General features: G+C 39.2%; 1 protein-coding gene across 3 annotated transcripts in view; it reads left to right on the top strand.

The window, feature by feature from the left end:
* The window catches only part of LOC111329505 (disco-interacting protein 2 homolog C), a 38519-nt gene extending 17099 nt beyond the window's left edge, over window positions 1-21420 (top strand). For all 3 annotated transcript variants that reach the window (XM_088746051.1, XM_088746053.1, XM_088746054.1), the window contains 31 exons: window positions 291-401; window positions 1079-1202; window positions 2233-2336; window positions 2859-2961; window positions 3441-3505; window positions 3753-3846; window positions 4699-4818; window positions 6261-6375; window positions 6515-6654; window positions 7143-7279; window positions 9010-9099; window positions 9870-9997; window positions 10378-10462; window positions 11149-11199; window positions 11548-11595; window positions 12034-12166; window positions 12542-12654; window positions 13463-13543; window positions 13811-13934; window positions 14450-14491; window positions 14904-15205; window positions 15805-15935; window positions 16054-16145; window positions 16228-16304; window positions 16672-16842; window positions 16938-16999; window positions 18092-18149; window positions 18366-18440; window positions 18529-18709; window positions 19441-19564; window positions 19745-21420. In XM_088746051.1, the coding sequence (XP_088602177.1) occupies window positions 291-401; window positions 1079-1202; window positions 2233-2336; window positions 2859-2961; window positions 3441-3505; window positions 3753-3846; window positions 4699-4818; window positions 6261-6375; window positions 6515-6654; window positions 7143-7279; window positions 9010-9099; window positions 9870-9997; window positions 10378-10462; window positions 11149-11199; window positions 11548-11595; window positions 12034-12166; window positions 12542-12654; window positions 13463-13543; window positions 13811-13934; window positions 14450-14491; window positions 14904-15205; window positions 15805-15935; window positions 16054-16145; window positions 16228-16304; window positions 16672-16842; window positions 16938-16999; window positions 18092-18149; window positions 18366-18440; window positions 18529-18709; window positions 19441-19564; window positions 19745-19997 (3534 nt within the window). In that variant the 3' untranslated portion in view covers window positions 19998-21420. The remainder of the gene's footprint in view (window positions 1-290; window positions 402-1078; window positions 1203-2232; window positions 2337-2858; window positions 2962-3440; window positions 3506-3752; window positions 3847-4698; window positions 4819-6260; window positions 6376-6514; window positions 6655-7142; window positions 7280-9009; window positions 9100-9869; window positions 9998-10377; window positions 10463-11148; window positions 11200-11547; window positions 11596-12033; window positions 12167-12541; window positions 12655-13462; window positions 13544-13810; window positions 13935-14449; window positions 14492-14903; window positions 15206-15804; window positions 15936-16053; window positions 16146-16227; window positions 16305-16671; window positions 16843-16937; window positions 17000-18091; window positions 18150-18365; window positions 18441-18528; window positions 18710-19440; window positions 19565-19744) is intronic.
* Window positions 21421-21488: the final 68 nt, after the last annotated feature.

The following is a 21488-nucleotide window of genomic DNA, read 5'->3' as shown; positions in this document are numbered from 1 at the left end:
AAAGGAAAGAAAAAAGATGCTACTAACAGGGCTCAACAGTAACTTTTTAACTTACCAGCCAAGCGGCTAGTAACAACTTAGATGTTACTAACAACAATTTTAGTTTGTTTACTAGTCAAACTGGCTAGTGGGAATCGAAAACCACTAGCCAAAACTGAATTTCTACGAGTCTGTGGCTAGTCGGCTACCATTAGTGTTGAGCCCTGTGCTAAATATGAATTGTAAGCTTGGTAATTGTCAAGGAAAAAATTCAGTTGTCATGAGCATTTATGATTTTTGTCCTGGTACAGGTTGCACTGGTGTACCAATCTGATGACCCTATCAATTTCATAACAAGTTTTTATGGATGTCTTATTGCTGGTATTATACCTGTTCCTATTGAGCCACCTGCAAGTAAAGATGTAAGTCTTTAAATATTGTATTGGCTCAATCAAATGTGCAGTGTTTATTACATTCTTATCTTTTCCAAGTTGGTTTCTTTGAGAGTAGCACCGATCTCAAACCAAACTTCTTGAATAAAAATTGGGCAGTTTTGAAGATACATTTTATTTAGCACTGAACTAGCGCTGGGTACATCTTGGCATTGAGAAGTTTTTCTTCTGCATTTGTTTCCCATGCTTATGGGTTTGGTAATGAGTAAAGTCTCTGATGCTAAGTGGCTGAATTTTATTGGAACTTACTCAAATTCTGTCACAGTATTGTAGGTTAAAACTAAGGATACAGCCTCTGGATTGAATGCCAATATTTCTATCATAAGAAAATACAAAGAATTCTTCAAATTTTTCTCAAAAACTTGCTAGATTTGTGTTCGTGGTTGAAGGTAAGCACTGTTTGACTTGAGTATCTTGCCCAGCAAAATAGCAAATTAACCCAGCTTGAGTTTGACTGTGGAGTGGTCTTTCAATCCAGAGTTAGAATTTTGACTGCTTGGTTACTTTATATCTCATTTGTTTTTCCTCTGTTTCATTTTCTTATGCCATAAATTATAAACTCTGTATGCTTGAGTGAAGATATACATCATATATTATTAATCCCTAACTTTAAAAACACTAAGTAAAATGTGAAGCCTATTTTACAGTACCCAGGCTGTCAGCAAATTGGCTTTCTTCTTGGAAGTTGTGGAGTTTCCTGGGCCCTCACTTCTGAAACATGTCTCAAGAGTTTACCCAAAGATGACACAGGACATGTAACCACATTTAAAGGTGAGGAATAATTCAATGGTTGTTAACTAGTCTCCAACTCACTGCACCAGGCCAAGAATTATACTGATTATAATTGTTTATCCATTACTCTACCAGTCAACATGTAATGATGTTGTAAAATGTGCATAGCTACTTACACTGGAAGCTGGTGTAATTCCCTCAAATAACAAGCAATTGGCATATGTGTAGGTGGTGCAGTGGGAGGGGTCAGTGCACTGGAGGCCTGGGGAGAGACTTAGTCAAAGTGTTGTGTTCTTGGGTAAAACACTTTCCTCTCACAGCGCCTCTCTTCACCTAGGAGGCTAAGTGGGTGCGGAAATGTTGGGGGTAACCTTGGGATGGATTAGCATCCCATCCAGGGGAGGGGGAGTAGTAATACTCCTAGTTGCTTCATGCTACGTGAAAACTCTGGATAAGCTCAGGCTGGGTGGGGCAATAGGCTGACGTACAGATTTTACCTTAAGGTGCTGCAGTACATGTGGTGCTACTGTAAGTTTGTTTACTATGTATGAATTATGAATTTTTAATTATTGGCTGTTTTTTTTTTTTTTTTTTTTAATACCCAGTTTATTTATCTGAGGGAGCAGGGATGGTGCAGTGGTGAGAGCGCTTGCCTCCCACCACTGTGGCCCGGGTTTGATTCACGGACCTGGCATCATTAGTGGGTTGATTTTGTGGTTGGTTCTTGTCCCTGCTCCGAGGGTTTTTCTCCGGGCCCTCCGGTTTTCCTCTCTCCGCAAAAACCAACAATCCAAATTCCAATTCGATCTGGAGTTGAGTGTATTTAACACAATTCACTGGCTCAGAAGAATGGGAAACGACTTCCTACATTATTGACTTAAAATAAAAAAATAGATAAATAGATAAATTGTTTATTTTTTACTCCTATGCTCACAATTTATGTGCAATTTTCTTTCCTCTTGATTAAAAACTTACTTTGTTTGCTTACAGTTACAGAACACCATAAACTATATATCTGTATCCCATGGGCAGTACATACTTATAGCCATACTTAATCTTTTTACTTTAGGTTGGCCCAAGTTACAATGGTTTGTTACTGCAAACCTCAACAGACATCCTAAAGACTGGCAACCACCTTCCAATCTGGACAGAAGTTCTCCAGCTTACATTGAGGTTTTGTCTACACATGGTTGATTTACTGAAATTTTTATTGGATTTTTATGTCAGTCTGTGGTTATGATTAGTATCAATATGATAGATCTCCTTCTATGGATGTGTGCATAAAATCCATCACTTGTTATACCTGCTATGATGGCAGGAAATCATGCAGCAATGATCTTCTCTGTGAAAATTTTGAATTGGTTTTGAGTGAGAAGAGCCCTGATAGAAAAAAAAAAAGATCCAGGACTTCAACAGGATTTGAACCTTTGATCTTGCAATCCTTTTGCATTTCTTCAACCATGTGAGCTTTGAAGCCTCTGACATGGGAACAAAACAGTTTTTTTTTTTAAGCTCAAACTGTCCGTTCCTTTGCTAGAGTTGAAACAAAATCAGAAATTGGAAAAGTGGAAATCAGAAATTGATTTTAATTTGGGGGTATTGGAATGAATTACAGGAATAATCCTTGCACTTTTGAACATGTTTAATTGCATTAGAGAAGTTTAAAATTGAATTGAGTTTTCTTTTTGTTGCCAGTCCACAGTAGGAAAGGATGGTGCAGTGATGGGTGTGACTGTGACACGAATGAGTATGAACCTACATGCACAGGTCCTAAGTCAGGCATGTTTATACACAGAAGGTGAGCAGTTTATGGTGTAGTTAGGTTTTGTTTTCAAGTTTTCGACATTTAAGTCATTGATTAATATCCATTTTGTTCTTTTCTGACTAGTTGACTTTCAGATACCAAATTTTTGGGTACAGTTATTTTGTTGGAATGCAATTGGCAGAATTTTTTTAATTCTCCCAAACAACAGTTTCAAACATGATTGATCAAATAAACTAAGATACGTGTTGTAAAAAGTACCCAAAGATTCAACCCAACATAATTGAACAGATAATGAACCTTTCCCCCCTTTTTTTTTTTTTGCTTTTTTCCCTTTTTTGTAAAGTCCAGGCCAAATGCCACTTTTGGTTCATATTTGAATCAGTAAATGGTGGGTTGTTCCACCCCAATGACCCATCCTACCTGGACAAGAACCTCCAAGCCTTACTTCTGAAGAACTATCAAAAAAATGAATTTTGTTACCTAATTTAACTATTTTTTTGTTTAATTACAAGGTGAAATAATGATCAGTGTTCTTGATCCAAAGAGGGAAGTTGGATTGTGGCACTCCATTTTAACAGTGAGTGACTGTGCTTTTTGAAGTTTTGTAAAGTGTTGGTCAGCATGTTTTGGTGTTTCACCTTTTTTATCAGTTATATTGGCCTTGTCTAGGTGCAAAAGTATCATTTTTTTTTGGTCTGAAGAAGGGTACATGTAAATACAATTTAAATCTTTGTAAGAAGTATGCTGCAGTCTTTGTAGGCTGTGAAAGACGCAAGAGAGTTCTTTCACACTGTTTAAGATAATTATCTTTTTTTTTTTCACAGAGTGTGATGAATGGCATGCATGTGATTTATGTACCACCATCTGTTCTGGATCATTCACCAAACATGTGGTTGCAGATGGTAACAAAACACAGAGGTATATGACCCTCTAAGTTGCTTCAACCTTCAACAATATTTTAAATTCTCTGACAACTTCTCTAAAATTACTTATACAGAAATGACTCTTTGATTAGAGTGTGTTTTGACTGAGTGTTTAAAAATTAATAATAACAGCCAATCACAAGAAAGGAAAACACTTTAAACATGAAGGCGCGCTATAAAAGGAGCCTTAGGTCCCACTGGACCATTTGTCAATCAACCGTCATGTGATGTAGAACTCTTAGAGTCCAGTCAGCTTGAGCTACAGCTACTCCAAAGCTGTGAACAGCGGGTACATTCCTCAAAATTGTTTTATGTCTTCATCACAATACAAGAATTTTTGAGATTTGTATTTCCTTTCTCCAATGTAAAGTGTCTTTATTTGTGGCAGTAAATTTGAGCTCAAAGTGGGTGGTTTGCACATTACCTGATTGCCACCATGCTGGTGGAAGTAAACAATAGATATCTCATTAGCTCCTGTTGTTCATCTATCGGCATTTAAATTTGACCCGCACACGTCAACGGTGAGTGACAAATGAGCCTAGGTCTTCGCAGGGAAGACTTCCTTATATAGTGCGCCTTCGTGTTTAAGAGCCCATGAGAACTCAAAGTAAAAACAACCAAACTGCTTAAAGCACGAGAAAATGCAGGCAACCAAGTGATGGCTGCTTTTAGTTTTGTATTTGATTGGTTGAGAAAATGACACAAGTTTTCTGGACTAAGCATAGAGGAAAGTGAAGCAAAACCAAAGCAGCCCTGGATTACTTTCAACACTCAATTGAGTTTGCTATTAAATGCTTGAAAGCACATTGAGATGAGTGCATAAACTTTCTCATTTTTATTTCATCAGCAACATGTGCTTTGGTTAGTTCAAGAAATCTCCACTGGTCTCTTCATGCCAACAAAGATATCAAAGATGTCAATCTTGGTACCATTCGGTTTTTACTTCTGGCAGGTGCAGTGAATCCATGTAAGTGATCTCAGTTAAAACTATTTCAACCTTAACTCCCAAGATCTGTTAAGTAATTCTCCCCTTAAGTGCTCAAACATTCCTTTGTTAATTATTTAGAAGAATTTTGTGTTATATCAAGATGTTATTACGCCACTCAGGCAGTCAGAGGGCCAATAACTAAAATCAACCAATCAAAATGCTCTTTTGCTGGTCACTATTCTCTTAGTATTGGACCGGGCACTGTCCCGAATGGTCCCGAATGATACTGCACTTGCGTCCCTTTGAACTTCAATTGTATAATAAATCTCTTATTAACCAAGCTTGCTTGGGACTGTACTGGAAGAATATCGGCCCTCTGTCTTTTTTGTATGGACTGAGCACAGCGAGGTCCGTACTGTCAATACCTCGGGCCGATATTCTCCCAGTACGGTCCTTGCGCTTGTTTAATAAGATATATTTATTTGCCTCTTGTATCTGCTGGACAAAGTTTATTGCCAATTAACTTAGAGTTTGTAGAGGTCTTGAAAACTCTGTAGGCCTGGAAAGTTATGTAAACTTAGTGACTGAAAATTACTTTCCTGAGCTCATTGTAAGAAATACAGATACTCATGTGCTGTGATAGAGTAATCTTCTCTCAGAAGGGATGGTGCATAGGTGAGAGTGCTCACCTCCCCCCACCATGGCCTGGGTTCAATTCCCGGACCTGGTGTCACGTGAGGTTGAGTTTGTCGTCAGTTCTCGTCCTTGCTCTGAGGGTTTTTCTCCGGGTCCTCTGGTTTTCCTCCCTCTGCAAAAACCAACATTCCAAATTCAAATTCGATCTGGGGTCAAGTGTTGTTAACATGAGCCACTGGCTTGGAAGATTGGGCAACCACTTCCTTCATTATCAACTTTAAATAAATTATTTATTTATTGTAACACCAACTTTTAGATTGGTAGTCATGAAAAATAGAAAAAAGAAATGCCCTGGAAAAGTTTGACAGATTATGAACCTGGTCGATCAGAGAGTCTAAGAGAAAATTATTGATTTAAAGCTTTACAAAATGACAAAGTAATCTTACCTTACTGCATAAATGTAGAGAAAGATGTTTTTTGTCTTGTGACAAGCAAGGGATAAAGAAAAAATTCTGATTTTCCTTGAGGAATCAGGTCTCAGACTTTCAGAGTCCAGGCTTCCATGCTCTGAACCACAGAGACCTTATTTCTTAGCCAAGCTAAAAAAAAAATTAAATTACCATCTTTCTTTATCTATTTACATAGATGTAGTTTGCAATACAAGGCAATTTTATTTTCCATTCATAGAGAGGTAACGGTATAAATGTTATAAGATAGTTATAAATCCAGAGTAACAAGTTTGTAATACCTATACATACCAATATCTAATAGATGACAAGGGGGGGCCTCCAGAAACCATATATACAGTTTACATTTCTAGCATCTTTATTTGTTTTTCTTCCAAGGGTCTTTGTCAGCCTGTGATTCTTTTGTGAATGCTTTTGAAGCAAAAGGTCTGAAACCTGAAGCCCTTTGTCCATGTGCAAGTTCAACAGAAACAATGACAGTTGCCCTGAGAAGGTAATTAACTTCCTCACAAAGCATTATCTTTACTGTTTTTTTTTGCGTTTTTATTGTCTTTCTCGTGACTTGACATTTTAAATGTTACGTTAAATTTCACATTTACATGGTACATACCGTATTATTATTCGATGTTCAGACCGGGCAAGCCAGGAACTACTGCCACTGGTCGTGGAGTTCTTTCATTATCTGGACTGAGTTATGGCGTGGTAAGAGTTGACAAAGAAGGATCTCTAACATCTCTGACCCTGCAGGATTGTGGTACAGTGTTGCCTGGAGGTAAACCTATATCCTTTCACCATTATATTGAGGTGGTTCAGCTCTTTGCAAAACTGATTTTTGGTGGCATAAATATGTACTTTGAAGCTGGAGGGTGGGTACAATAGGAAGTTGGGTGGCCAAAATGTTTGGGAGTCCCTCCTTTGTCACCAGCCAGCCCTAAGACAGTGAATCACATCAATGGCTGACAACCTCAGCCATCAATTCTCATATATAGTGGATTAGGAATACTTTACATTGCCGTAACGGTGGAAAAAAGGATTGGGAAGTGAGGGGCACGAACGAATGTTTAAGTTAGCAAACGCACACTAGAGGAGACCACCATGGTTTGACTGGCTGAAATTAAAATGGTGCTGCTGAAAATGGAATCTCTATAATGTGGGTCAAACTTTGAGCTTGCTGGCCACCACAAGCATATCACCAGTTGCAATTTGTTGTTAACAGAAGAAGACTGTATTTAATTGTACTGATTCATTTTCAACTTATAGCCAAGATAGCGGTGGTGAAGCTTGAAGGTCCCCCATACCTGTGTAAGAGCGATGAAGTTGGTGAACTGTGCATATCAAGTGGAGCCACAGGGAGTGCATACTGGGGTCTAGCTGGAAAAACAAATCAAACATTTAAGGTAATAGCGATTTTTGAAGTAACTGTAAACATAAGAGGCTAAATGTCTTGTGGAAATTAGGCTAATCCCGAAATATCTTGAAGATGTACTTAACATCATACAATTACAATGTGAGAGGAAAAATTTTGGTCTTTCTTTCTGTTTTTTTTTGTATTTTGGTTTCCTTTATTGTAGCCAGATAGCGATGATAATTATTAACCCTTTAAGTGCTAAGATGCGATGGTTAATTCTCCCCTCTTACTGCCACACATTTCCTTGTAAATTAGTCCCTAGAATTTGGGTTTAGATCAACATAACAACTTCCATCTGATAAGTTTGAGTATTCTCATTACCTGTGGGCTGGATAATGTTCAAATATTCAGTACATGGAGAATTCACGTGTAAATCACCTCAGGGGTTGATATAAAGAGACAGTGCCTTTCTAATAATAATATAATATAATAATAATAATAAAGTCTTTATTCCATCATAAGATAAAACTACATATCTTATGTTACAACGAATTCGGAAAAACTACAACAGAAATTTTCATACATATTATGAATTAAAAAGTATGTCATTACAATGAATGGAGCTTAAATATCAACCTATTTACAAAGGTTTGGATATATCAACAAAGTTGAAATGGTAAATTGGCCACCGTAATGATTACAAAATAAGTTGATCGACATTCAGCACTACAAACGTCGCATAAGGAAGATTCCGACCGCATTCCATTCACTCTCACGTTTCACCCTCACAACCACTCAGTTAAATCCATCATTCTTAAAAACTTCAAATTACTTCAAAACGATCCAGAGACAGGCACTATCTTTTCGCAGCCTCCGCTCATTTCATTCAAACGCGACAAAAACTTAGGCAATTTTTTGGTCAGAAGTTCTTTTCAGACTAATGAGCAACCAGGCACTTTTAAATGCGCTCGTGCACGATGCAAAACGTGTCCTTTCATTCACAACACTGATAAAATATCGGGACCTAAACGATCCATTAAGATCACCGATCACTTCACGTGAACCTTCGCTAATGTAATCTATTGCATAACTTGCACTTATTGCAAAAAGATATACATCGGCGAAACAGGCAGAAGACTAGGTGACCGATTCCGAGAACACCTTCGAGACGTGGAAAGGAATGACAAGGACACATCGAAACCAGTCGCTAGACATTTTAATTTACCCAATCATTCTAAGCAACATATGGCAATCTGCGGTCTTTCCTTGCACTTAGGTGGCACGGAAAGCCGTAAAAATCTTGAACAAAAGCTCATCTTTCAAACCGGCAGTCTAAATCCCACAGGGATCAATGAACGCTTTTCATTCCACTAATTTATTCATGTTTTTCTCGTTGCCATGCGCCCACCAATAACGTAGCGCCATTTTCTGCCTTTAAAAGCACACACAACCCACAATTCCTCTATTCGCTCCGACGAAGGGCGAACGCTCGAAACGTCAGCTTTTGTAATCATTACGGTGGCCAATTTACCATTTCAACTTTGTTGATATATCCAAATTATTTCGTTACTCCCACCGACGCAGCCCCAAACAGTTTCTTTCGAAACTATCAGCCTTTATTTACAAAGGTGTTCATAAAGCGCTGTGTATTAATTTTCGGGCGTGCGCAGCCTTTTTTCCTAAGATTATGTACATATGTCTTTTGGACAGGAATGATGTCTTTCAGGGGGTGGCGATCTGTTGATTTTAATGCACTCTGATTCTTCCTTTGATCAACAGGTTCAACCAACTCTAGATGATGGTGCGCCATTTGAACAGTATCCACTTAGTGACTTTGTTAGAACTGGATTGCTTGGATTTTTAGGACCAGTAAGAAAATTTTCTTTGAGTGCTAATGATCAGTTTTCTCTGATCAGTTTTTTTCTCAACCAATTTACACGACTCGCGACTTCAGTTTGTTGAGAGCTGAGCATGCACAATTCTTATGTATACATGTATGATTCGTTACCTTGTGCGTTCAAGGACACTTTTGATTGTATCTTTCGTATGAAATGCCATCAAATGGAGCATGAGTTAATTGCTGTGGTAATAAGTTCCGATCAATGATAGCAGTCTCTTTAAAATAAAAATAAATGGTTTGACTCGTTGGATCTGATAGGCTAATGGCAAGTACGCTAAGGGCCACACATTTTACCTTAAGCGATGAAAGGTGCTTTCTCAAAGCATTTGTAGATTGTACGTATGAGAAATTGACATTTTTGTTTACTGTGATGGTGTGAACAGAACATAATCAAGTGGGCCTGGTTGTTCACAGCTGGGCTTAAGATAACCCAGGGTTAGTGTAAAATCTGATTTCAGATCTGGAAGCTTTCAAATAATATTCAGCACAATCATTTTTGTCTACAATTTGATGACTGGATGCCCTTCAAAGAAAAGAGAAAAATATCCGAGAAAGGCTTCTGAACAAAGGGATAAAGAAACCCGGATTGAAATTTTAACACTGGGTTAACGCTAATCAGTCTTCGAACAGCTGGCTCCTGCTGAAGTAAAGCTTGACTTTTCATCGTTTATCCTGATTTTTATTGCGTGGTGTGATATATTGTTAGAGAAAGGTTTTTGACTCGTTGCCTTTTCTCTAGGGTGGGTTAGTATTTGTGTGTGGAACGGCTGATGGTTTGATTAAAGTTAGTGGAAGACGACACAATTCTGATGACCTTAAGGCAACGATCCTGGCTGTCGATCCCGTGAAATTTGTCTACAGAGGCAGGTTGGTGACAGCAGATTAAAATAGTGACATTTTAAAATCGCTTACACGGTTGAAAATTAGTTAGAAAAAAGTCAGCTCACAGATCCTTATTGATAAGACCTTTGGAGCTTTTCTCGTTTTCTTCAGCATGAAGGGCCTGGGTAGTGATGACATTGTTGGCACGGGTTGAGTACAGTACTTTGAGTCTAAGTCCGAACTTTGTCATCAGAGGGGAGAGGGGTAATTGAAAAGTGGTCTTTACATAGAATGAAAACTTCCGCTATAGAATTGTGTCTAATATCAGATATGGGAAAAGACGAGGCTCTGCCTTTGGAGATGTGAAGTGTTAGCGTAATGTTGTACAGACATCATTATCCTTTTCGTTCCCGGCTTTTTTTCAGAATAGCTATATTTTCACTGTCAGTTCTAAAGGATGATAGAATTGTGGTTGTGGCTGAACAAAGACCACAGTGCACAGAAGAAGAGGTCAGTTCAAACTGTTTACTTCGTTGAGCAACCTAAATAAACCCTTGACTCCAAGTATTGATCTTTCCCTGACTTCTCCGTACAATTACAAGACCCTGTCAAACAGACAAGTAAAGAGAATTGATAACATCAACACAGGGATATTATTTGTATAGAACACAAACTTCTGACAACTAGGCGATATAGAATGACAGAGGGGAGAATTATTTTTGACACAGAGCGCTTTTCGAAGGAGTGTCGTATAATCAGTCCCAAAGTAATCACAACGACCTATGAGAAGAAAAAACGAAGCCGATCAAAACTCAAAGGAAAAGCTAGTGGACTCCCTGGAGTGTGGAAAAACACTATTGATCAAGTCGCGATTGGTTTTAGTTTGAATTTGACTAGTCGAAAGAAAATCGAGAATTTTTTATAGACCAATCACATAACATGATGAAACAAAACCATTTAAGTGCCGGATGACTTTCAACACTCGTTTTAAAATTGGCCTCGTGGGAGTGAAAGATTAATGATGGTCATTTTAAAGGGCCCACATCATTGTTGGAAATTTCTTAGTAATTCCTCTTGTATTACAAAGTATGTCCTCATCGCTTAGAAATCCATTTTTGCCTCTACTTGAGATCGATGATGTTAAGCATTTTTTCTAATGTATGATTGCAATTTTTCTGTCGTAATTTCTCAAACAGAGCTTTCAGTGGATGAGTCACGTGTTACCCTCAGTGGACAGTATACACAATGTAAGTATTTCTCAGAGAGGGTGTGAATTTTCAGTAATTAAATCAAAGAGAGTCTTTAAAATTGTGAGTATTTAAGTGGTCAGTAGTATAAGAGGGCGCCATGGTTCTCAGCCAATGAGAGAAGATGATTATGTACCACGTGGTAAATAGAAAACATTCATGACGTTACATCAAATCGCCATCTTGGATACCGATCTGGCCATACGAATGGTTTATTTGTACTGTACATAATCCTCTTTCCTGATTGGTTGTGTACCATAATGCTCTATGACACTGTGTAAGTGTTGTGTGTGAAGTACAAATTCCTTAAGGCATTGCACTCAGATTGGATTTTTGTTTCTGTTGCAGGTTGGTATCTATTGCTTATGTCTCGTGGCTTCTAATGGATTACCAAAGGTAGGTTCTCCCACCGCTTAATAGATTTTTTGAAATTCATTCGCCTTGTTATAGTGCTGAATGGCCAAATTTGCATGGTCAACGGACAACTTGTATGTCAAAACGCATCTGGATTATGCGTTGTGAACAAAAAACCAGAAAAATCACAACAACCGATAAGAACAAAAGAAATATCACTAGGAGCTAATAAGAATACAAGGTGAAACTTTGCCAACTTCCGAAGCGTGGGAAAAAACAAGTGAGCAAGAAGCCATTGGTTAAGGTTTTTAATCTGATTGGTCAAGGTGTTATAAGTGTTTTCAACCAATCACTGAGCGAAGTAAAATGAAACTTGACAGTTCCTGATCACTTTTAACAACGTATTGAAAAGTTTTTAAAAGAAGACTTTATGGGAAGCTATGCCTTGAAGTTGAACTCAAGTTGTGTCTCTTTCTTTAGACAAGCAGCGGCGCTGTTCATATACATGAGACAAGACAAAAGTTCATGGAAGGTTCTCTTCATCCAGCAAACATTTTGATGTGTCCCGAAACATGCGTCACAAATCTACCTCAGCCAAGGCAAAAACACCCTGGTGAGAATGTACTTATGTTGTGGTACGCGTTACAAGCAAATAAAAGTTAGAGGCTTTGTATGATGGCAAAATACTAGGATTTATACAGCTAAGAATAAAACAGGTGTGGAAAGCAGAACCGCCAAGCATTGCGTAAAAAGCGTTTTATGAAAGCAAAATACGAGTTTTGCGTTACAAACCTACATTCAAGAACTGCGTGACAGGTAACTGAACTACAACTTCGTTTGACAAGATGAATACAACAAGCGGTATTTTAGAGGTAAACAGACAACACAATGACAGGAAGTAGATAATTGAAAAGGATAGTATGCACCAAAAACTGCTGGCCATTGTTAAGCTCGCGTACGAGGATTTTGAGTACTATTTTTCCCTCAGAGCCTGGTCCTGCTGCCACGATGGTCGGTAACATTGTGATGGGGACAAGAATAGGAGGAGCCGCTGGCCGAGAGATCGCAGACAAAGAGGAGGACAGCGATATGGCGAGAAAGGTAACATACACAAATGGAACCAGTATCTTGGATGAGTAAACACTTCTTTCGGTTCTGTTATAGCAGCCTTGAAGTAGCCCAAGGTCCTTAAGCTGTGACCTGAAAGTATGTTCCATATGAGTTTAGATTAACGGATCGTGTGGCAGCCACATGCCTAAAAAACTTGTAATTTGAAGTGAGACAGTTTGCATCAGAGGCAATGAAGAAGTATAACTAACAAACTTCGGTGTGATTAATTGAAGGGAAAACAGTGATCAGAGAAAAAATTGAAAACTCTTCAGCTAGAGGGCAGTTATCTTTATTGGTGAAAAAGTTCTTGTAACTATTAACAAAGAAATCTTTAAGTACCTGGAAGGGAGATTAGAGGGACCGTGAGCTTTGACATGAGTGACCAAAGTACTTTCTCAACTTGGCAAACTTTGCGCAGCGTAATAGAGTGGAGTGTTTATTTCTGATATCAAAGGTAGAAGATAGAGGAGCCATGTATGTTAAATGGGACAATTAGACTCCAAACCAATATTTAAAACACTTAGATTTATTTCTTTCTTTGTAGCAAATTCTTATTTTATTTATATAATTATTCTTTTAAGTATTGTTTTATTTTCCTGGGATTCTTCGAAATACCACTTTTGCCTCCCTGTGCTTGTTATATTTTATTCAAATAGTTCACGAATCTGGATAGCATAATCTTTGTAAAGTTAGATTCAAATTGTAACACGAGCATTTTCAACTGAAAACATGTTCTTCAAACTTAAAAATGTTGTTTCTTTTCTGAGATATCAATGTGATGTCACCTTTTGTTCCTCAGTCTCAGTTCCTAGCAGAGATTCTCAAGTGGAGGGCGCAAACCCTGCCTGATCACGTGTTATTCACATTAATGAGTGCAAAGGTGAACTAATTTTGTTTTTAGCGGATTAAGCCTGGGGCTAGTAAACGTAAACGGTGTGGTAAATCACTAGGAATCCAAGTAAACAATAATCACCGCGCCAAGCGCGGGAATGTACACACGGGGAAACTTGTCAAGGTCACAGAAAAGCGCGGTAAAAGTCGCATGACTAATGGCGAAACGACGTTTGTAGTTATTTATTTGTTTGAGTTTACTGGGTTGAAAGTTTGCGCTAATACGCCATGTTTACTTCATGTTGTTTAATTTCAGGGTACTGTATCAACGTTATTAACTACAACTCAGCTTCATAAGCGAGCCGAACGCGTCGCTCAGATGGCCGTAGAACAAGGTCGTCTTAGCTCTGGGGACAATGTAGCTCTTCTTTTTACTCCCGGTATGTTTATTTCGATCTTTTCTCGTTTAGAATCTCACAGCTTACATTTCATCTAAAAACCTCTTTTTTTGCATTATTTCTTTGGGTAAGACTCCCACTTGCCACAAAAACGGTTACAATTTGGGGTTTGGTGTACATGGTAGTTACAAAAATTTTAAAGTTAGCTTGGCTTACAGCAGATAGCAAACAAATACCTTAAACAATTTTTTTGTCATAAGTGTTATCATAGCGGAACTCGCACCGCATGCAGCGAAGCCTCGTACAAATCAGCAGTGGTAGTAACGATAATAACAACCCATCAAGCCGAGAAAATTTTATTTATTGCGTGACCATACGATCGACCGTCCGTACAAGGTGCTACAGCTAACATGTGCGAACAGTTGAAATGCAGACACAAATCTTGACAGTAGATTCTTACTGGAGTCCCAGTGAAAGGACGACTTTCTGTCGGTAGGAAATGTTTATGTGGGTTTCGTAACCCATTTGCTTACTGCTGTTTCTTCTCATCTTTATAGGTGTGGACTTCATAGTTGCTGTCTTTGCTTGTCTTTATGCAGGTATGATGTAGTGGCTTTTGGTTGACACTTAGTCAGAAATGAGTGAACGCAAAATGTCATAGGATGTGTTGAAAGGAAACCTTTCATGTGTTCTCTGGAGTGTGACGCTATGCTCCCGTTGCGTGACATTCCAAAGAACAACTGTCTCGGGGCAATTTCATTTGAGTATCGAGAGTAATCCAGGACTGCATTCTTTTTGCTTTATTTCGCTTTTTGATTGGTTAAAAAGACACGTGCTTCATCTCAACCAATCAGACGAAAAACTAATCATCACTTAGTCGCCTGCGTTTCTGTGCTCGAGTCTTCATTGGCTGACCACTACTTTGGGTAGAACGAAACTCGAAAAACGGAAATTGATGTTATATTTGAAGCCATGTGATATTTGATAATTCCTCTTCCTCTCATTTGTTAGGTCTCATTCCAGTTCCCGTCCGTCCCCCACACTCAAATAACATCGCCTCTACCCTCCCTACTGTCAAAATGGTCATTGACGTCAGCAAGTCACGTGCAGTGCTAACGACTCACCACATTGCTAAGGCGCTAAGGTCCAAAGAAGCTGTGGGAGTAGTGGACATAAAGTCATGGCCCACAGTGGTGGAAGTGGATGATGCTCCCAAGAAGAAGCTGACCAATCCGTACAGAGCTCCTACACCAGAAATGATCGCTTATCTCGATTTTAGTGTTTCTACGACTGGAATGCTCTCTGGAGTAAAGGTAATGGTAAATGTACTCTTTACATGCTTTCGTCAAACGACCGGCTTCGAGGGGAGGGGAGGGGAAGGGAGGGGAGGGGAGGGGGAGGGAGGGAGGGAGGGGGTCTGCCCCTTCCATCTCGGTAGAGTTCTACAGAAATTTTGAATGAATACTTCAACGCAGATCCTCAGCCTTTTCAACCTTCAGAGGCGATGAATGGACGTGTAAGTCAAATTACAGTAGCACATTATCGAGCAACCTGGGAATGAGAAGAGATAAATTCATTAGCAGGAGATATTTGCTTTAAGCTGGCGTATACCAAAATGTGTAACAGCTAGAAAGAAGAAATTGAATTAAATCTCGATATCTAAGGGTTAGAAAAAAAATTAGCCTTGTTAGTTATTCAAAGTAATTTTCCTTACATTTTTTCCAATCCTCGTTCTTATTTTGGTTTGTTAGTGCCTCAGGTGTTGTTTTTGGTTTCCTCCAATATTTTGAACATCTAGAAACGTGACTCAAATGTTTTGTCACCAAATGATCACGCACCAATAGTTTAAATTAATTTGGAGCTTTCGTGTGTCACGCAAGGTCACCATCTTTTTTTTTTCTTTTCTTCACAGATGTCACACTCAGCAGTGACTGCGTTGTGTCGATCCATGAAGTTAGCGTGTGAGCTCTACCCTTCTCGAGACATCGCGGTCTGTCTCGACCCCTATTGTGGTTTAGGATTTCTACTCTGGTGTTTGACTGGGTAAATGATTAGAGAATTTCCAGTTATTTGTGAGAAAATAGAGCAAATGTAGATTTGACTTCTTGTGTAGTTTTCTTTTCAGTTCATGCACTGACAATTCTTTCAATTCCATTTTTAGTGTCTATTCTGGACACCACACAATTCTCATACCCCCAGGAGACCTGGAGACGAATCCAGCTCTTTGGTTATCAGTTGTTAGTCAGTACAAAGGTGAGTTGCGAATGACTCTCCTTCCAAACAAAATGAGAAAAAATATGAAGTTTTTCTAACTGTGTTCGGTTTTCCTTCGCAGTCCGCGACACGTTCTGTTCCTACCCCGTTATGGATTTGTGTACCAAGGGACTGGGGCAGTCAATACCGGCACTCAAGGTATTGTGGATATTTTATTCTTAAGAAGAGAAGAGGAGATATTATCGGAAAGGTGTCCGATTGGTTTGTCGTCAGCGTAAAACCTGAAAAATATGATGAAATTGTGATCATCTGCCTACCGATTGAATATTTTACCACTAGGCTACAGTAGCTTGTGGAAAAAATAAATGATACGCCCTGCATTCTGCAAGGATCAGGCTGTTGAAAACGTCTAGTGAGGGAATAGAGTGAGGTGGTGATCATCTTTTTTACTCTCCTAACCTCGATGTTTGATTGACAGGTTATAGCGTAAGGAGAAATTAGATGCTTGTCATTCTTTTAGCGTTCAAAAGGGTAAATGTTGCGTTACGTGTTTTTGTTGTCACAGTCGAAGGGCGTCAATTTAACCTGTGTACGTAACTGTGTAGTGGTAGCCGAGGAGCGTCCAAGGATAAACCTTACCACAGCGTTTTCTACTCTGTTTTCTGGCCTGGGTCTCTCTCCTCGAGCAGTAAGCACTTCATTTGGATGCAGAACTAATGTTGCCATTTGTACGCAGGTGAGATTTCTCTTATTTGTATAAAATAAATAGTGTGCGTCTATTTCAAGATATATTTCAGGTATCTCGATTGCTTTGTTTATGTTACTTTTCAGGGTGCGTCCACGCCGGAGGCATCAAGCGTGTATGTGGACACGCGAGCCCTAAGAAACGACAGGTGAGATACCAAAGCAATAATATTGTCAATCTGTTTCGACTTCGGATGGTGTTATGTCATCAGTTTGGGGATAGACTTCTAAGGATACTATTAACCGTCGTGGAACTATATCAAATTGACCCACTTTGATCTGTGTTTCGTTTAAAAGACAGGAGCCGTGTTTCTAAACAATCAGATGAAAGATTAAAACCAATTGCATTTTCTCATGTGCGAAGCGCTTACATGCATTCACTTGATTATTTTCCGGCTTGTGAAATTTTCCCTTCTTAGGATTTGCGCAGCGTGGGCTTGACGCTCCTAGTGTTTGAGCGTGACGCTCCTATTGTTTAAGCGTGACACTCCAATTGTTTGAGTGTGACACGCGAGAGGGGCTGATGTAAGACAAAGGGAGTGTTTCGTGGGTTAGTTATGATTGACCAATGTAATTTATCTACAATCGGCGACAAAATTGTGGACACATTTTCAATTCCCCCTATTACTTCAATTTTATCTCTTTTGCACTCGTTAAGTTAATCTATTGCCTCCTTTTGCTAAAATAGAAACAATGTTGTATCGTGATTCCACGAACTTTTAGCGAACATCGAATGGATGATGGGGGTCTGTTAATGATTTAGGTGTGGTAGAAACAGTGCTGTCATTCTTCACATAAGTAAAACTCTTCAAACAAGATGGGCCGGTTATTTAAACAAACTGTAGCCGTTGTTTACCCAAACCGCGTTCTAAACTATCTTCATTCTAGCTGAACCTTTTATCTGAAAAGTTATTTTTGTGAACAGAGGGTCGAAAGCTGATCGTCGAAGGATATTCATTTAATTAAGTCAACCCTCTAAGAGAGAATACCTGAGGCCCATCGCTTGGGTAAAACTGCGGTTTGGGTTAGACCTTGTTTAAATAACTGGCTCCATTTGTCAACTAATTTTGACGCTGATTGTAGTTTGTTTGTGCAACAATTAACTCACACAAAGTTAGGATAGAGCTCCCAGTCACAAGATTGGTATTTCGTACGATTCTTTGTTAGGTTATCTTATGAACATCTTTTTTCTTGCGACGTGATGTAACTGTATTTTCACTTGTGGTGTCTTATTCGTGTAGGGTGACTCTGGTAGAACGAGGAAGCCCTCACAGTTTATGCCTACTGGAATCTGGCAAGGTGAGTCAGTGTTGACACGATTGAAAACTTGATTGGCAACTGTCACTGCTTTAGCTCTCCAAACTTTAAATCATTGAATAATGACGAGAAAGCAAGAGGTTGGGAGAAAATAGCAGTCAATTTTCGATTCCTCTACGTTTGTAATGTAAACAAACACTCGTAATGGTGACATCTGTTGGTTTCTTATTATGTTGTTGTTTTGTTCTTGATGGTCAGATTTTGCCTGGTGTAAAAGTCGTGATCGCCAATCCAGAGACCAAAGGCATGTGCGCCGATTCGCATCTCGGAGAGGTAAGTCATTCTGAATTCACGGACGATAACAGCCATTTCCACTCCCTCGTGGAGCACTAATTACACGCCATTTGTTACAATGTTGTAGATCTGGGTCACCAGCCCGCATAATGGCAGCGGTTACTTCATGACAGGAGAGGATACGATAACAGACGACCGCTTCAACGTGAAGCTCACAACAGGAAACGTGGCAGAGACTGCAGTCCAATACGCGCGAACGGGATACCTAGGATTTATAAAGAGAACGGATTTCACGCAGACAGACGGAGGTGGGGTGATACACTGCCTATATGATTAAGCTTTAGGCACGTTAAGATAAACGTTGTGCGGCAAACCAAAAGGTCTCAAGGCGGTCCCGCGAGGCACTATTCCTGACTATGTAATTTGTTGCTGAAGACTAAGTGTAAAATTAGACCACGGGTAGTCCCTCCTGATTATTCAGTTTGACTCGCGTGGTGGACTTCACCGAAAAGCAACCTGTCTCAACCACTCGTTGCAGCAATTTTCACGCCGTGCTACAAACTGTACTTAGGTAATTTTTTAACGGCTACCACCCTTAACATCTGTGTAGTTTTGCTCCCATGTAGCTGTTACATATTGTTTCGTAAGTAATTACTCCTGTCGCGCATCTGCGAGCGGTTCGATTTTGGCCAGCTACGCGCCAATTTTCCGCGAAAAATTTCAAAGGAAAACATAAAAAACGACCGCGCAATATGCACCAAAACTTGAAATGTTCGACCACGAAGTTTATTTAGCTGTGGGTATCTTGTTGACTTAGCATTCTGTTTAGAGCTTTATCATAAAAGGTTCAACGGCTTTGAAAAAGATTGAGTAATGACTTCGGTGGATGATTATAACTCGTGTAAGACTCCGTGGTTCTGAATGCTGGAAAGCACGCTTCTTGGCCAGTGCAACGTTCTCTCGTGCTCGGACGTGTGACCCCTGTGTTGAAACCGCTGAGTTATTTCTTCAATGAATTGTTTCTTTTTTTTTTTAACAGCCCGGCATGACGCGTTATTTGTTGTTGGCCCTCTTGAAGAGACCATGATATTACGTGGTATGAGATATCACCCGGTAGATATCGAGAACACAGTGACAAGGTGTCATCGAGCAATCTGTGAAAGGTTAGTGTGATACTAGATTACTCCAGCACCTGTCTCCTTTTGGGGTTTACCATCGCTCCGTAGCAGATGAACTCGGAAAAGCCGCCTTAGTTAAGAGCCATTGTGTATAAAAGAATGACTTATTCGCTGTGGTATTTTTATTTATTTATATATTTTATCTTTTCACCCTTCCCTTTGTAGTGCGGTCTTCACGATGACAAACCTACTTGTGGTAGCAGTGGAGCTTGATGCAGATGAACGCGAGGCTCTTGATGTGGTCCCCCTGGTGACGACATCTGTATTGAATGAACAGCAACTTGTCGTGGGGGTGGTGGTGGTGATAGACCCTGGTGTAGTCCCGATCAATTCTCGCGGAGAGAAACAACGGATGCATCTGAGGGACGGGTTCCTGGGGGATCAGTTGGATCCTATCTACGTGGCATATAATATGTAGACACCTCACTGCTTAGTCTCAAAATTGAATTATACCTTTAGCTCTTTGAAAATGACAATTAAAAGAAATGGACTGTAACGCTAGGTTTATGTATAAACTGTGCGTTTGGTAAAGCAATTTAGACAGGAACAACTGTCACGCGCGATATTTTTTTCTGGACAGTTTCCAATCTAGGGAATCAGGGAGTGGCTATTAATGTGGATGTAAATGCTTTAATATGAGATAATTCTCGTTGGCGTTCGACAAAACCGCTCTCTTCATCGAATAATTTATGATAATGTTGTGAACAGGTTGGTTCGCGTGAAGCATAATTATTTTCATGTCACAGAGGAAAAAGCATCATTATTTCAACAGAATTTTTTCACAGTGCGGGAAAACTGTGCATTTTTCTCACCAGTTCTTAGTAGATGTCGATGGTGAGCTTCAATTCTTCATTTATGATATTGTAACGTGGTAGAATTCATAGCGATTTGAAAATAGTTCACGCAAAAATACACGTCTAGGAGAGTTACGAATTGATTACTGCTGAATATGAAGTTGTTGAAATGTCGTCGGCTTATGGATACTTATCTCCATAGCGCTATTAGTAACAGTCATTAATAATTAAGTGATCTATACTGATCGACAGAGACGTCATCCAACAGTAGGGCACGAGTTTTATTTAGTTCCCTCAGTTGAGTGTTGAGAGTATTCTGGTATTGCATTGGTTTTCATTTACTTTACTCTACGATTGGTCTAGAACTCGCGCCTCTTTTTAACCAATCAGATGCAAAACTCGCGTGCACCAATCACGACTTATAGCCGCGTTTTCCGCTTTTGGCGGTTAGCTTGTATTTACTTTGAGTTCTCATTGGCTCTTCATGGGTTTTTTTTTTTTTTTTTTTTTGCTGATTTTCCTTTGTAATTGCTTTTCTTTTGGTTTCACGACACTCAACCGAGAAGCGTTCGATCAGTTGGTATTGGATATTATTGACTTTCATTGATTGATACCTGTGTGTTATCCACGAGAGGTGAAAATTGAAAACTAAATAAACTAAAAATATATTTGAGTTTTTCGAAATTGATGGAATGAGGAAAAAATAATTGATTACTGGAACAAGTTCATCATTTCTTCGTTGACCGACTTAGCAGGCGAATAACTGTTGTTCTATTTTATAACTTGTTACTTAGTATTTTATATTGTTTATGAGACGAATTCTGCAAGCAGTGCGTAGTCTTATATTAGGACTTTAAATAGTTGAGTTTGGCGTCGACAGACGTACAGCTGTCTCAAGATGTGTTAAATTTTCTTGTTTCTTGTATGGTTTTCAACGCAAGCGATTATAGGAATGCAGAACAAATTTGTGAGGTATTATGTAAAGAAGCAATGTCAGCAGTTGCTTATATTTTTATGTGTAAATAAAAAAGATAAGTCCAGACGACATTTTGGTGGTATTGCAGTGTGCCTTTTTTGTTTTTCAAGGGAATTTGGCGATATTGAAGTGGTGATTT

Source organism: Stylophora pistillata, chromosome 14 (assembly GCF_964205215.1).
Source record: "Stylophora pistillata chromosome 14, jaStyPist1.2, whole genome shotgun sequence".
Taxonomy (NCBI): Eukaryota; Metazoa; Cnidaria; class Anthozoa; order Scleractinia; family Pocilloporidae; genus Stylophora; species Stylophora pistillata.
This window is presented reverse-complemented; position numbering and strand designations above follow the sequence as displayed.